Raw genomic sequence first — 17460 nt, forward strand, 5'->3', positions numbered from 1 at the left:
TTATAAATATGATATTTTTTTCTGCATTTCCCAATTCTGTGTTAACTTATTGAAGTGCTCAACAAGTTGAGGTCCTTATCTATATTCTCAATTTATATTTGGAGCAAGTAAAGTTCAAAAGAATTATACTAAAAATGCAAATCTAGCATTTCACTGTATCCGCAATGTTTTCTTTTTCTTTTAGCTATAATTTGGAAAGCAGCATATGGAATGTAGTACCAGTTGCAAAAGGACCTCTTCAGAGATATGGACATACTCTTGCTTTATATCAGGTTTGGATCCTTTTACTGTCCTAGTCCATTCACTATTTACTGTACAGTGTTAATGAGCATCAATTATGGAAATGATAGCCTGAAAGTTACAGTGTAGTTATTCATCAACTTAAAACCATGAACATAACCTCATCTTTAGTGTCTATATACTCTTGTCCCTTGGTTCTCTCTGGCTTAGAAAAATTATTGTACCCTTTCTGGGGATAGATGATGACTTATTTTGTAAGCTGACCTGGAGCTTTGAGAGCAGAGACTGAGAGTGAAACAGTATACAATGGGAGCTGGCAGGTTTCTTGTCTTTTGTATTATTATTCTTTAGGTAAGAAGTACTGTTGCAGAAAGCAAAAGGCAATCTAGTTAACAGATGATGCAGAGAAAGCTGAAGTAAAAGCCTTTCTACTTCAGTCTAACAAATAGGGACAGCTACAGGGACAGGGAAGGAGTCAGACAGCTTTGAGTAATAGCAGAACAGGTTAGGGAATACTTAAAGCAGCTAGATGCTTTCAATTTGGCAGGGCCAAATCAGATATAGCTTAGAGTGCTGGAGGAATTCACGGAGGTAATTTTGGAGCCATTGGCTATCCTTTTTGAGAATTCATGGAGATTGCATGAGGCCCCAGATGATTGGAAAAGGGCAAGTATAGCGTCCATCTGTAAGAAAGGGAAGGAGGATCCAGGGAATTAAACCTGTCAGCCTGACCTCAGTACCTGGAAAGACCATGGAGCTGGTCCTCATGGAATCAATTGTGAAGCACCTAGAGGAGAACAAGGTGATCAGGAACAACCAGCATGGATTCACCAAGAGCAAGTCATTCCTGACCAAAATGATTTCCTTCTATGATAAGGTGACAGGCTCTGTGCAGCGGGGGAGGGGAGCAATGGATGTGTTATATTTTGGCTTTAGCAAGGCTTTTGATATTGTCTCCCACAACATCCTCATTAGCAAGCTAAAGAAATACAGACAGATGAAAATACTGTAAGGTTGATGCATAACTGGTTGTGTTGGGCTCATGAGTAATCATCAATGGCTCAGTGTCTAGCTGGGTGGAGATATCAAGTGGGGTTCCCCAGGGGTCTATCCTGGGTCAGGTACTGTTCAACATTTTTATTAATGATTTGCATTATGGGGTTGTATGTTTTCTTAGCAAATTTGTAGATGACCCCAAGTTGAGTAGAGCTACAGACCCTCTGGTGGACAGGGCTAGGATTCAGAATGATCTGCATAGACTGGAAAAATGGCCCACAATCAATCAGCAGAGATTCAACAAGGACAAGTGCAAAGTACCACACTTGGGATGGAATAACTGCATGCACAAATACGGAATGATTGGCTAGGCTACTGCAGAGAAGAACCTGGAGTTTACAGTGAATCATAAGCTGAATATGAGCCAACAGTATGGTTTTGATGTAGAAAAAATAAAAAAGTTCAATAGCATCCTGGGTTGTATTAACAGGAGTCTAACTTGCAAATCAAGGGAAATGATTCTTCAGCTATTTCAGCACTGGTGAAGCCTCATGAATAATCATCGACAGTGCTGTACAGTATGGATCCAGTTTTGGGCCCCACACTTCAAGAAGGATGTGGATGGATTGGAAAGAGTCCAGTGGAGAGTGGCAAAAATGATTAGAGGACTGGGAAACAAAACTTATGAGGAAAGGGTGAAGGAATTAGAGTTATTTAGCCTGGAGAAGAGAAGACTTGAGGAGGGGACTAGATAACAGTCTTCCAATACCTGGAAGGTGATTATGGAGAGGATGGAGATGTAATATCAGTCTTGACTGATTTGGGTCAAACTGGTTTCTGAAACTTCTGTCCCAGACCCCTTCCTGGTTCAAGTTCAAACACAGCCCCTCAGCATGATTTCCAGCCCAGGGATGGACTGTGCTGTCAGCTCCAGCAGAGAAGGGTTAGAGGGGGGTGGTGGTGGTGGTGGTGTTGGTGTTGTGATTTTGAACTGTAAATCCCAGAGACCTTGGGGGCATCAGGAAAAGGAAGTGAACACACAGTCCGTGCTGGCTGTGTGCCAGAGAGCTGTGCTCTAGTGCCTCCAGCTTCTAGTCTGAGCCACTGCAGGCATGTGGCTGTATTTTGTGAATCAAAAGTGAATGTGTGTCGAGTTGTTTCTCTGTTTAATTTCTGCATCTTAGACTAACCTGCAAAGACTGAATTGATTCAGCCTTGGGCTTTTTAAGTGGCTGTACTTCACCCTGCAAATGGAAGCTCTGTCAGCTGAGGGGGCTCCCAGATACAGGAGAGACCCTTCTATGTGTGCAGAATAAAGCTTGATAGCAAACAGCTGTAAAGTTAGTACACATTCTTGAGGTCTTACTTTATAGCTGGTTGGAGCTTTTTATGATATGATAGCTACTTTGCATGTGCAGGTGGTCTTAAGATAATTATGCAATTAATTAACTGGTTAATTGTGCAATACATGTAATGTAGAAGGGGCTGGAGGATGCTCAAGTATTGAACTAGGCTGCCTAGAGAACTTGTGGAATTTACAACCCTGGAAATTTTCAAGTGCAGGTTGGAGAGAGAGTCTAGTCGGGTATGATCCTGTCTTGAGCAGGGGGTTTGACTAAAAGACCTTGTAAAGTGCCTTCCAGCCCTATTTTTGTAAGATCCTGTGATTTTGATTTTTTAAATTTTACTCTACAAATATTTTCTTGCAGTGTTTCAGAATAATCTGAAAGTATTTTAAAGATCCTTTTACCAGTATTTAATTGTTAAAGGATTTTTATGTAATTTAGACATTTGTTTTGCCTCAGTAGGGAAATAAGCTTTTCATTAACATTAATACGAGTTGCAGGAACCAAATTCCTTAGTACTTAGTATGTGACAATAATGCAGACAGGGGTAGCAGTATAAAGAGAATATTGAATAATATATTGCTTACATTACTGGTCAGTCAAATGTAGTAAATAGTATGGCCCCAAAGAGAATTTTTACGTGGGATGAGAGAATGCCGATTCAACTATATTAAACATGTTTGGACTCTAAAAATCGGCTCTTAAATTGTCACACTTTCAGTGAAAGTTTGATGTTTGACCTTTGAGATCTTAAGAAATTGAACAATAGGAAAATAATTTATTTTGAGGAGTGAAAGAACATTATACAATGCCTAGAGGTGGCAGTTTTGAGCTGTGTACTACTCATTGTATAACACTTTCTCTTTAGTTGAGAACAAAAATATCCACAGGAGAAGAAATTAGATTAAGTTTTTAACTTGAACTCCTGAGATTTTAAAGCCTAACTCAAGCCCAAAGTGAGAGCATGGAGCTCCTGTATCCTGACTGTGGTGCAAAGTAAATTGAAACTATATAATTGACTCTGTAGAGAATGAAATAACTTACTGTGCCCATTTCCCTTAGAAAGCTTCTTTAGTTAAAGTTGAAGTACTGTACTTTTTTATTCTGGAAGAAAAAGATCAGAAGACTCCCATTGATGTATAGTTACATCAAGTGCCTTAGACTTTTTTATGAGTTTATAGAAAAGAAGAGAGAGCATAAAAGCATTCTTGCTTTTAGTCCAAGCTAAAGTGTTACGTGATATTATCTTCTATATCTCTTCAAACTGGCTATTGGAAAGGTGTTCACCTCTCTGGTTGGCATTGGTTCTCCCAAATCTTGAATATTGCATATAATTCCTGGCACTTCAATACTAGAAGGATATCAACAAATTTGGGAGAAATCCTTAGTAGAAAAAACCTCCAGCCTCCTAACTCCTAATAATTTGGTTTTCATTTTTGTTTGTTTTGTTTTGCTTTTTTATATTTATGGACTAAATATAAACAGGTTTGATAAAAGGTGAGTGAGGAGGTATTGTAGGATAAGGTTAGACAGTACAGACTCCTTTTGCATATAACTGGAATAAAGTAGATACGATTGATGATATAAATTCAATTTCCAGTGATCTGGTAGTTATATCACAAAATTAGCTGGAAAAATTGTTGGTAATTTCAAGTGAGCTAAAGGATAAATGGGAATTTAAGTTGAAGTCCTTAGAGAATGATCCAGCAGAATAAGGCTGAAGCCAAATTCACAGGATGATGTAAAAATGATTATAGTAATGTTGTCTTTATTGCTCTTTATATGGATAAAGAACGTGAATACCTAAGCCAGTCAATCAGATGCATAGTATTAAATTTAGGATATACCTTCCCACAGATTTTATGAATGTACCACCTAATTTTAATGCTTTTTTTTAAAGGAAGGTAGTTGAGTGGATTCCTTTATTCTAATGAGGTGGCAGTGATGTTGAACCTACCTACCTACCTACCTACCTACCTACCTACCTACCTACCTACCTACCTACCTACCTACCTACCTACCTACCTACCTACCTACCATCTTCAAATACTGCTTTATCAGCCTCACCTATTCCTGACATTAAAAACTTAGTTGCTGTATTTGATTGTATATGAATTGGGCAAAAATATTTTACCAGCTGGTTTTACTGTGGTCCTCTTTTGTGTACCTATTATAATTTACCCAAGAACTTCTCAAAGGTCTTTTCTTGCTGTCGTCTTAACTTTTGTTATTAAGACATAACTACAGGTGATATGGTTTAATACTGTGTGTCTTTCAGTTGCTTTCTGTATATCCACAGCTGGCTTCTCTTTTTCAACTCACAAGATCTCAAAGTGATTGAGAACTACATAAAAGGGGGTCAACCACAGAGAGTGTTAGTGGACTGGTCTGTATCATCTTGGCGGAAGGTGGCCAGTGGTGTCCCTCAGGGTTTGGCTCTTGGCCCTGTGCTGTTTAACATCTTTATCAACAATTTGGATGAGGATGTGGAAAGTACACTTGCCAAGTTTGCAGACGATACCAAATTATGGGGAAAAGCATAGAAGATAGGCGGCTGATTCAAGTGGACCTGGAGAAGCTGGAAAGGTTGGAAGTAATCCAGCCTCTGCTATTTCTACAAGTCATTTCCTTCAACCTTACCTGTCCTGTTGTGGAGAAGTTTTATTTAGATTGTGCTTGTATAAACCCCAGACCTTGCAAGACACTGAATGATTAGGTTATCTCTAAAGGTGGAAGAAAAAACAAGAGAATGAAACATAGATATTAGCGTTACCCATTCATTAGATACATTGCCCCACTTATAGCAGCATCAATCAAGATACGCAGATAGTTATATAAAGACTCTTGTGTATTATGCCTGGATGTTTTTTTTGTTTGATGTATTGAGCTACCTAAAAATACGGTTTCTTTTTAATACAACTTTTTGAGGTTGAGTCATGCAGTGATGCCTTCCTGGTATGTCCCAGGAAAAGGCATTGAATCTATTTGTGGAAGATGCACACTATTTTATTTATATATAATTTTTTTTTTTTTTTTTTCCAAGGAAAAAATTCTAATAATGAAGTTGGTTAAACATTGAAGTATTCACCCAAGATAGATTGCAAAATGCAGTTAGACAAAATACTCAATAAAAGAGTATAGGGAAGAATCTTTCTTTGTTCGGAAGTGAACGTGACAACTTATTGATTTTATTAAATGGCAGTAACAAAATACCCATTTGATATTCTGGAGTTTCAATGTTCTTTTAAAGTTATGTATATAAATAAATGCTTCCTGTCTCTAATTTTTGTGATGTTGTAATTTTTTTTTTATCAGGGTTGGTCATGAAAATGTTCTTTCCTATGCAGAGCCATTCAGTTAAGATTCACTGTGCAGCCTTCCCTCCCCTTTCAGGCTCCTGTATCATGATAGCTTAATAGAGTCCAGTTCCATGGAGCATCGTGGTAGAAATATGCACTGGGTCTGTGCCTCAGTTCATTCCTTTGTGTTGGCCAAATGGTGCAAAAGCAGTGGAAACCATATGCGAGTCCTCAGCATGGGGGCAGCCACAATAAAAGCTGGTTGAAAAGTTTTTGACAAAACAAAGATTTGTCAGCAAATCCCAGTTAGTTGAGTCCAAAATATTCTTATCAAAATATCTTAGGCCTGATGATTTTCCACCAAATCCAAGATGGGGTTCTAGGGCTACTCCAAGACTAGGGTCCTGACAGGTCCTAAAAATGGCTCTTGCCCCAAGACAGTCTGGCTGGCAGGTCTGTCCCTAAACCTGGGACCGGAGAGCCTCATTCAGGTGCTTAATTAAATTAACTTCTTCAATTCTTTCTCAGAATGCTCATTTCGCTAGGCAGTTGGTGTGTCCAGGGAGCTTCTTGTTTACATGACATTTAGGGACCAAAAGCAAATTTTGTTCTGGGTCAAAGAAATGTTGAAAAACATTTCCAAGAAACTAGAGGTTTTCCTTTTTCAGCCATCTGAGTCTCTGGCATTACTTATTCACGTGTTTTATGGTATTCCTCCTAGGTATTGTTACACATTAATCTAAGGCAGCTCCTGGAGCTCTTAACTCCTGGATTGTCATTAACACCTTAAACTAGTTTTAAGTACCCTTTGAGTGGCTTAAAGTTATGTCAATCCAGGGCAAGTTTCTCTTTGATCTGTATTACCCAGCTCATGCTTCATTGATATGTGGCTACTCCATACAGACGAGCTGCCCAAGTTGCAGTCCTCCAGCTCCGCAGGATGCAGTGTCCTCACCCCCATCCTCCTGTTCTCTGTGGACAAACTATCTACCCCCTGAACCCTACTGCCCAGGGGTCAGCTCTGGCACCAAGCCAACTCCCCCTCCCACCCCCAGGGTGTGACCTCCCCACCCGTAGGAGTGCAACCCCATGCAGACAGTCTGCAGAGCACGTGCTAGCTAGTAGGGCTGTGTGAAACTTTGGTCCCTGATTCGATTTGGCAGCAATTCGGCCCAACTCGGTGGCCGAATCGCCAAATCTGAATCGAATTAGAGGACCCTTTAACCTCTCCGAATCTAATCGGAACCCTCCAAATCAATTCGGAGAGATTTGGCGATTTGGACATAGAAACAGCTTTAAATGTTGTTTCTACATACCTCTAGGTAATAGGAGCTTGTGAATGCGCATGGAGTGTCCCGCAGAAGCACAGGGGACTCCTCAGCACGCTTGGCATGAGACCTGGAAGTGGACCAGAAGCACTTCTGGGTTCACCAGGGAGCCCCCTCCCGCACATCCTCCTGGCTCAGCAGCTGATGCCTTCTGGGTCTGTGGGGGCACCTGGGATCCCCCTGTGGCTGATCGCCGAGCCAGGGGGCACGGTTTGGGGGGGGTGGGGGGGAGAGGGCCCTGCGTGCTCCCTGGCAGACCTGGAAGTGGGCCAGAAGTACTTTCAGTCCACTTCCAGGTTTGCCGCTGAGCACATGGAGGGACCCCCCATGCTCCTGTGGGGCACTTCATGCACCCCAACATTGCAGTGTTCACAAGCTGTGCCTGGTACTTGCGAGGTATATAGAAAAAACATTTAAAGCTATGTCTGTGTCCGAATCAGCGTTGAATCTTCAGATTCCGATTTGGCTGAATCAAATCGGGGACAGCGATCTGAATCAACGAATCAAATCGCTGTCCCTGATTTGGGCCAAATCAGAATTGAATAGGGCCCATTTTGCACACCCCAACTAGCTAGCTAGATCACAGGGCATGGATGGGCCCAGGAATAGTCTAGAGGGGTCAAGGGAACAACATGGGGCACCAGATTGGATCCCCATGAGTTAAGGCTTCTTTCCCAGGGCAGGGCAGCATCTCTTCAGAAAGTACCTTCCCTCACCACTCCCACATCCCAGTAGCACAACGAACCCCCACATGCTCCAATCCCAAATCCAAATGAATTTAAACTTGAGACCTTCTTTAATTTACTTCCTCTTTATTGCTTTTTAATTTGTTTTACTTTTTACTTTACCTTTCAGTATCTGACTTCTTTCTTCATCTCACCATCTATCCCCCATCCCCATTTCCTTTCCACTTCTTATTTCATTACCCACCCCCATCCCATTAATTCCCTGCCTCCCAGCTTCATGTTCCTGCCCCAACCCATCTCTCATGCATCCTGACCTAGAGCAGGGATAGAAGCCTGTCCTGGCTCACCAGTCCCGTAGTGGCAACTCACACTTGTAGCTCGTAGTTGAGCCCCTGCTCACCAGCCCTCTAGTGGCAAGTCACATCTGTGCAGGTTAGGTACAATCAAAGAAGATTTCTAGCCTTAAAGTGTGACTGCTCTAAACTCAAGTTAGCACTAACACTGATCAACATCTGAGCAGCTCAGAGTGCAATGTGTAGCAAGTCCCTTAACCACTAAACCAATTATCTTATCAGAGGAAGAAATCAAGTTGGATTGACATGATTTGTTCAGGCAATGTCCCTCAGCCTGCAGATATTTATAAATGTACTGTTTGGTAATTTGTACCAATAACTTTGCAGGTATTCAGGTCAGGTGGACCTGGCTCTGGGTCCTCCTTTTTACCCGTTTTAGAGATGGGCATTATGTTAGTGCTGCATAAGTCCCTAAGAGTCTTACCTCAGGCTAATTATCATCACATTATCACCAATGACTCTGAGATTCCTTCAGCTAGTTCTTTTAGCTTTCTGGTTGATGTCACTCTGTTGACTTTAACTTCATTTAAATTCGTCAAAAGTTCTCTAAAATGTTCTTTGTTCTGATCTTGAGCTCTTTACCTCCTTTGTTTGTATGAATGTCACTAACTGCCAGGTTACAGTTATGTTGGCTTTTTGTGAAGACTATAAAGCAAAATAGACATTGTACAGCATTGTGTTTTGCATCTCCTATTAACAGCTTCTTTGTTGATCTACGAGCTCATAGCTTCCATTATCTTCCTTTTCCATTTGACTTATTTGCAGAACCCCTTGTAGGGGACTTCAACAATTTTTTGACAGTAGTATCTGATTTTTCATTTTTGCTTTTCTAATTTTGTCTCTATTCCTTTACATACATCCTTACTGACCTGCCTTTGCTCTCATTGCCTGTGTATGGCTCTCTTTTTAGATAAGTCTTTGTGTAAACAGAACTGCTTCTGATTTTTCCTCTGCAGTGAGAATAGGGTTATACTGAGCTTCCAATCTTATGTCCCTTAGGAACTATCCTGTCGCTTGGATCTTTTGTCTTTTAAATTTGTTTTTCTATGGGACACCATTAATTGAATGTGTGGTGAGGGGCCCTGGAGTCTGGGACCTTACAGTTAACGTGGGCTCCCAGCCATGGAGCACCCTATGTATTCCCATGACTGAGAGTCTGCAGCTGACCTAGGCTCCCAGCCGTAGGGATGCCCAAGACTTCTCTATAGCTGGGAGTCCTCAGCTGATGTGGGTTCCCAGCTGTGGGGTGTTCCAGGAATCCATGGTGCACCCCTGTGGCTCAGCGCCCTGTCAGCTGAGGAGGCTCCCAGCCACGGGAGCTTTCTACTTGCCAGTGCAGGGGGAGCCTGAGATCATGATTGGGGTATGATGTGCAGTCCCTTGACCATACCTCCTGCGAAGTGTGATTGTGTGGATCATGCATCAGAATCCATTGCACTTTTACCTGCACATCTAGAGGGACCTTTATAGTCTACAGGATAATGTTGCTAGGTTTGTGCCTCATGAGTGCCAAGGTGATTGCTGAGAATGATCAATTCTGTCTTTAACTTTATCAACTGGATGTTGTCCCCCGCTGCCATGGCTGGGGAAGTCAAGGGTATGTTTCTTAATTATGGAGGGACATGTATTTCTCGAAGTTAGGGTGCTCTTTATTTTAACCAAGAAAAAAATACCATTTTTCCCCAATGCTAAGTTACAAAAACTACTTTCTGTAGGTGTGTCATTTAAATTGTTGTAATGAGAGCCCCAGATTTTGAAAGTGTTGCATAATTTAAGTTCTACAAGAAGATGTCATTTAGTAGTTCTCAATCATCACAGTAGGAGACATGTAGGTGTACTGAACAATTTTTAATGCAGATGGACTTTAACTACACAGAAAATATTCTTTTACTTTTGTTTCTCCTAGTCCTTTCTCACTGTCACTTCATTTAAGATAGCCAAACAATGAAACAGACAGAGCTGAAGGCTATCATTCTGCCAGCTTTTAAATGTCTGGCAACAATGCATGTTAATATTGAACTTCAGTATTGATTATAGGCCTTTCTTTCTTTACATAATAACTATTTAAAATAAAAGCTTTTCAAAAAGTGTATAATTTTACAGTAGAGTTTCTGAGTCTGTATAAAACAAAATCAGCCTGGAAATTTTTTTTTCATGGTCTGCCATTACATTTTGTTTTTCTGTTATTAAGTTTTTCGTATGATTTCAGCGATTTGATTTTGTTATATGTAGACACTTTTTAGGCCTGTCTCATTTTTACACTACGTGGTAGTATGTTAGGTATTTCATGCCTTATTCTACTCTTACCCCTGCAGTTGTACCAGATTTGTTCAGACATTCACTCTCAAAAGTTCATGCAGTCTAAAATTTAGCTAAAATTTTCTTTTCATATTAACAATTGACTTAACTTCTTTGCCTTTTAGTCATAGGCAGTTTTTACATTGATAGCCTTTTTGTCTGCCATAGACACATGCAGCTGGTAAAAAAAAGTGTTCATTTACAGGTACAGCGCTCTTAGGCTAGAGACAGAAATTACACGAACTGGTATAAGTGATTAGAAACCAGTTCAAACTGGTAACACAATAGAAGTTCAGTGCACATAAAGCACTTTCAAAATGGCTGAAACCAGTTTAAGATAAACGTGGATGGATACAGTATCAGACTTAACCGATTTAGGTGTAATTGGCTTATTGAAATTTTGTCCCAGATCCCCTCCAGATTCAAGTTAACTCACAGTCCTCCAGCCTCCCAGGATACTTTGCATCTCTCCTGCAAACGCCCCCTTACAGGGTGGGTGGGTTAGCCATAGCCAGCTGAGCAGGGAGGCATGCTCTACCACCCCCTGGCTTCTGGCCTGGGCCCCTGCAAGCATGTGACTGTATTTCCAGAATTAAAGTGAATGCCTGTTCACTTGCTTATTGGTTCAGTCTATTCAGCTGAGAGTAACCTGTGAAGATTGAATCAATTCAGCCTTGGACTTTTTGAGTGTCTATACTTAGCCTTAAAGATTACAGCAACAGAATATTACAGTATATACAATAAAGTCAGATGTTCAATAGCAGTAAATTAAACTTATATTCCAGATTGTTGCTCAAGGTACTATCTGAAGTGAGTAACTGCTTAGATGGCTTTCACAGTCTTTTTTTTTTTTTTTTTTTTTTCTCCTCCTTAGAAGACTTCTATTAAACTTGTGGAAAACTTTGTTTCAGTTGCATCTGACAAGAAAGGCAGGGATGAAGATAAGGGAATAAAACAAGTTGATTCCTGCAGGGGAGTGCTACCCTATGTCTTGTTTTCAGGTGTAGCCATTAGCTTTCCACATAGGCTTTTTATTTCATGGGTTGAATGGCTTTTATTTTACATGTCAGCTGATAACAGCACATCCCATATTAACCTCTCATTTCAAAGATGTAAGGCACTTGGAAGTGTGGGAATAGGTTAATGATTTTTTTTTTTTCATTTTTATTTGAGCATTCCCTAGTTCAATGGTGAACTGCTAACACTGCCTTTTTTTACACGTTACCTTGAATGTTTTGTCATAAAGACTGTTTATTTCACTATTGGACTAATTTGTTATTCATAGATTCATATTCATAGATTCATAGATGTTGGGGTCGGAAGGGACCTCAAGTCATCGAGTCCGATCCCTTGCATAGGCAGGGAAGAGTGCTGGGTCTAGATGACCCCCTTATAGCCTACATTACTGTAGTACTGTAGTACCCAAACAGGGGAAAAAAAATCCACATGTTGTTTTCTTCTGAGTTGCACATTATTAGTTTTTTTGGGTTATTCCTGAATTAGAAATATTGTACAGGACCCAGAAAATGCTTTAAGGCAGCAGTGCCAAACATGCAGCCTGCAGACTGGATCTGGGCTGCTGGTGTATCATAAGGCTACCAAAAAAGTGTGGGGGGAAGTTTTCCTGAACCCTAGTGGATGTGCCCATCAGCATAGTGCTCACTCGCCTTGCTCATCATCCAGCTGCTGCTTGCCCTACCTGAACTGGTCCTGCCACCATCCCTGACAATGTCCTTGCTGCAGCTGCCACTGATTGATCCCACCATCCCTGCCAGTCCCTATAATACTGCCCTGTGCCTTGGGCTAGATCTGGCCCATGAAGGAACCCTATGGTTTGGATCAAGTCAGGGGCATAGGGCATGTTTGACACCCCTGGTTCAAGGAAACAAAAACATTAATATGCATTTAAATATTCTAGACTTTGTTATTGGAAACGTCAGTTTTTCTCACATAAAACTCACATGGGTGTGGGCATTGTATGCCATGGCAGCAGCAGCTTGGCTGGGGCCTGCTGAATTCCCAGCAGATAAGACTGCTGTCCTCCGCCACGACTTTGTAATGTGGCACCTCTGCCCTGCTCTTGGAACCCATGTGCTTCCCCCGACCCCTTCTGGATCCCTCCCGTTCTCCTACAGTGTTACACTTCTGTTGGGCCAACTCTGCGTGTTACGCCCCTGTTGGGCCGTCCCAGAAGTCCCCTGATGCTGTAGTGTTTGTTCTGTTTACTTTACTCCATAGGTCTTGCTATGCTACATTTTTACTTCCTAGAATATCTGACGCAGCTGATCTTGAGGCTTACCTAATCTCATCTCTTTATTTCATAATAGCAAATTAGGGTTGGAAAGGATCTCAGGATGTCATCTGGTCCAACCCCCTGCTCAAAGCAGGACCATCACCAATTAGATCATCCCAGCCAAGGTTTTGTCTACCTGGGCCTTAAAAACCTCTGAAGATGGAGATTCCACAACCTCTCTGGGTAACCTGTTCCAGTGCTTCACTACCCTCCTAGTGAGTTAGGTTAGATATTAAGAAAAACTAAATTTCCTTTGCTGCAAATTGAGACGGTTGCTCCTTGTTCTGTCATCTGCCATCACTGAGAACAGTCTAGTTCCGTCCTTTTTGCAACCCTCTCTTTGCAGTTGAAGGCTGCTATTAAATCCTCCCTTGGTCTTCTCTTCTCCAGACTACATAAGCCCAGTTCCGTGAGCTTCTCCCCAGAAGTCATTTTCCCCAACCATTTCTGTTGCCTGCTGCTAGGACTCTCCAATTTGTCCATATCCTTTCTGTAAGTGGGGTGGGGGCGGCATAAAACCGGACACAGTACTGCAGATGTGGCACTCCAGTTTGGGCTGTGTTCGACTAGCTCTTGGTTTTCTGTGTCTTCAAACTTAATTCTTACCTCAGGCTTTTCTAGTGCCACCATGTTATATTTGACTGCCTTCACATCTCACGCTTTTTGGAGTTGCTTCACGTGGAGCTTGGTGTTACAAACGCCACTATGACATCTGTTCCAGAAACTCTAGCACTGAGTTGTTATACTGGCCCATCTTTATTTAGCAGGACAAAGTCAGTCATAATCTTGTCAGGCCTGGAAAAGTTGCAGGATTCTAGTCAGCAGTTTGGTGGCAGGAGTGCCATGTGCCTCTTTTACAAAAAAAATTCTAGGCCATAGGCTGGAGAGAATAGCATCAAGCCATTTTTCTCTGCCAACTTGAGCTGTGATTTGGAGGACAGCATATAAGTAGTTTAGAAAAGGCAAGGAGAAGATGTTGGCAAAGCTTGATTTTCCCGCCCCCCCCCGGTGTTAACATGGTGGAGACCAACATTGGTACAGTGGTTTTTGCTCTCTTCTTCAGCAGTAACATTTGACACACAACATTTTGAAGCCAGTTTAGTGCTGAAATAAAAATTATTGTGCATTTTGAACATTTTCATGATTGTTATAACGTCAGTTTTCATACAGCTGCGAAATGTGATTTTTAGATTTTTTTTTTAAAGTCCAGTGCTTACTGAAGGTTTGTATGGGAGGGTAGAATGAAGATAATCTACAAAGAAGAAACTGTGTAACCATCTTTTACATAAATGTATTCTTCCATGTAATCTATTCCCACCTAAATGTGGTGGTGGTATTATTATTATTATTACTACTATTGCTATTATTTATAATATTCACCAACATTTTAACAGAGCCTTGTAAAATGCCGTGTTTTGTATAAATGGAATGGTGTGTAGTGAAAGCTTGGAATATTAATTAGCAAATAATGGTTAATTATACGTAATAAATACTTTCATTAAACATATTTATATTTATGGTGTGGATTTGTGTCTAATATAAAGATATTCACTTTACTTTCATAAACATGTATACTGCAGCTAACCTTCATCCTTCATGAACTAGAGTTAAGGCTGCCTAAGTACATTTCATATAAAAATATTTTTTTGTACATGTGCACGTACTTTATAATCAGCCCAGCATTTACCACAACCTAAATACAGGTATGATTGCACATTTGAGGGGAAGGTTTCTTTAAAAGAAAAGGCATGTGTAGTAAGGCATTGAGATATATAGTAGGATTGCCGAGAGCACAGTGATACATGGACATTAATGGGTGGACATATGTTGAAAAAGGTAGTGGACATGAAGAAGGCACAATGAAGTCTGAAAGGAGGAGAATTCCAAGGTAGGCGAGAAAGCAAGAAAGGATTTCCGGTATAAATGATACAGATTTTGTTGGAGCTCAGTTCTGTTTTTCCCCCAAGTTTCATTTTGGTGAATGAATGGCTACAGTGAGGGAGAGCAGATGGAGTAGGATGAAGGGAGGTATAGGAAGGGTGTAAATGAAGGGAGGTATAGAAATTAGCAAAACAGTTGGGCTGGAGACATAGGCAGTAGAGTTGTGGGAGTCAGTGGAGAGTGGATTGTTTCTGTGCTGGGTTGCCAATCTTTCCATCTTCTCGGCCAGTTTGTTCCGCTTCTGCTCAGGAAAACAAATTTCTTTGGATAAGTCTTAATCTGATGGACTTCAAGAATGACAGGGATGACATTTATACCAAACAGCTGTCCTGTCTCCCTGTTCTCTCTCTAGAGCATACCTGTGTAGTTGGCATTTCAGGCAGATTTGGGTTTCAGATATCCTTCCCTCTTTGAACATTACATGGCCCCTGCTCTTCACAGAGAAAGAGCAGCTTCAAGTCTGGCCCAGCTAAACTGTGAACTTCTCTTCCTTCCCTAGCTGAATCTTTCTCTCAATTACCTCAGTCTTCTTGTAGTGTACAAAGCCTGGCTTCAGGAGTCCTAGGTAGAGGGAACCACAGTTGGATTACTTAGTCAAAATCCACCATTTCATTAGTTTCTGTGGCCAAATCAAACTATGGCAAAGAAATCTATTGTGAGGTTTTTCAGCACTGTTGAAGCCCACTATGAAATATCAAGGCTGTGTTCTTTGGTATTATATTTTAGGGGATAAGGAAAAATGTTAGTTTTAAGTGGTTGTCCAGACCTCTAACTCATGACATTGGATTCTTTTTGAACCACAGTTTCTGCCTGGGCTGCAACTGCACCCCAGGAGTCCTCGTAACCATTGTAAACACGGGCATAAGGGATTGCCTCAATTGCCTTTGAGTTCCTTTTCGTTGCTTGTAATTGCAGGATGGAATACCATAATGTCTGCTTCTCTTCACCTATCAGTTAGAGTTGTTACTGGTTTTCAGTTACCTAGATTTGATAAGATCAATTTTATTTAACCTGTCTAGAAAAATTCCATTACCTAGCTTCGGGATGACCCACCTATGACATGGGCAGCCTCTGTGTATGGCGTGCAGCAGATTGAGGGGGAGATATAGAATGGGGAGAAGAGTGTGAACCAACAGGTCAGGCAGGGGGCAGGGGCAAGGGGGCAGAAGGTAGAGCAGCAGATCAGGCTGGGAGCACAGGGTAGTGAGCAAAAAGCAGAGCGGCAAATCAGATCAGAGAAGCCTCTTCCACATCCTTGAACAATGCAGCACTATGTATTTCAGTCCATAATGTTATGTCACTGGGCATGTCTGCATGTACATTAATGCACTGTAATTACAGCTCATTAAGTTTAGTAACTGTAAGTTTAGTAGCGCTGGCACACATCTTTAAGTGAAGCTAATGTGCAGTAGACTAATTCTACTGGGCATTAGCACAGCTTTTGCCATGATGCACTAATGTGCAGTAGGATTAATCTACTGCACATTTAGCATCTCATGTAGATGCACCCACTATGTCTTTGTACAGGACCCAAGAGAAGATGCAGCATTTGCAATGATAGTTCAATAAATATTTAAGAGGAACTCCCCTTACTTGCCTGTGAACAGCATTTTTTAAATCTGTGTGGTCCTTACAGAATATGGGATTTGCCTTCCATATCCTTTAGTGTTCTCCCTGATCCCTTATTGACAATGGAAGAACAGATAGCTGAACCTATCTCATTACTTAAATTTTTGGCTTTGGTGGTCATGAGGGCACCCAGGCACAGGTATGATCCTAGTGCTATTGAAAAAATCTGTTCTTGTGTACATTAACTAGAGGAGGAGTTTGCATGAAAAGTACAGATTAAAGACTGTGATTTGTCAAAGGTCGGTAACTATTTTAGCTCTGTACACTTTAAAAAAAAAAAAAGAATAAAATGTTTAATATCTGAATAGAAAGCACTAATGATTGGGAAAAAATACTTATAAAAATGAAAGATCATCCTCTCAAATCTGCATGTTTGATTTTAGTATCTTGAATGTCTTAAGCTTTTTTCATGTTTTTTGTATCATTCTTTAATTTAAAACGTCTGAAAGCAAGTCTGATATTTTAGCTGTTCTGGATAATTTAGTTAAGTGTAAAGATTTGAGATTTGTTTTCTTACACAGTCATATATGTTGTATCAACAATACAGGTTGGCTGTGATCTTCAATAACCCTTTACTATTTTTTCTTAATCTTAATAGGAAGACATCTATATGTATGGAGGCAAAATTGAAACAAATAATGGGAATGTTACTGATGAGTTATGGATTTTCAACATACAGAGTCAAACATGGAGTACCAAAACTCCTGCAGTACTAGTGCATGGCCAGCAATATGCTGTGGAGGGTCATTCAGCGCATATAGTAGAGTTGGACAGCAGAGACGTTGTTATGATCATCATTTTTGGATACTCTGCAATATATGGTTACACTAGCATCATACAAGAGTACTACATTAGTAAGTTACTTCTAAATACTTTCTTTTTCCCCTGCTTTGAAACTTTTTTGTTTTTCTGATTTCTAATGAGAACAAAGTTATTGTTTATAGACAGAGAAGCTATTTGGCAAGTAAAAACCCTCTGGTTTAATTCTTGACCTAGAAACCTCCCCCCCCCCCCCCTTTAAAAAAAAAAATATCCCCCTTTCTTTTTCTTG

General features: G+C 40.7%; 1 protein-coding gene across 1 annotated transcript in view; it reads left to right on the plus strand.

Moving 5' to 3' along the window:
• The window catches only part of ATRNL1 (attractin like 1), a gene marked incomplete at its 5' end in the record, with an annotated part of 851278 nt that overhangs the window by 2883 nt on the left and 830935 nt on the right, over positions 1–17460 (plus strand). Inside the window, 2 exons of the mRNA XM_006031896.2 lie at positions 185–272; positions 17008–17263. Of these exons, the coding sequence (XP_006031958.2) occupies positions 185–272; positions 17008–17263 (344 nt within the window). The remainder of the gene's footprint in view (positions 1–184; positions 273–17007; positions 17264–17460) is intronic.

Source organism: Alligator sinensis, unplaced genomic scaffold (assembly GCF_000455745.1).
Source record: "Alligator sinensis unplaced genomic scaffold, ASM45574v1 scaffold1073_1, whole genome shotgun sequence".
NCBI lineage: Eukaryota > Metazoa > Chordata > Crocodylia > Alligatoridae > Alligator > Alligator sinensis.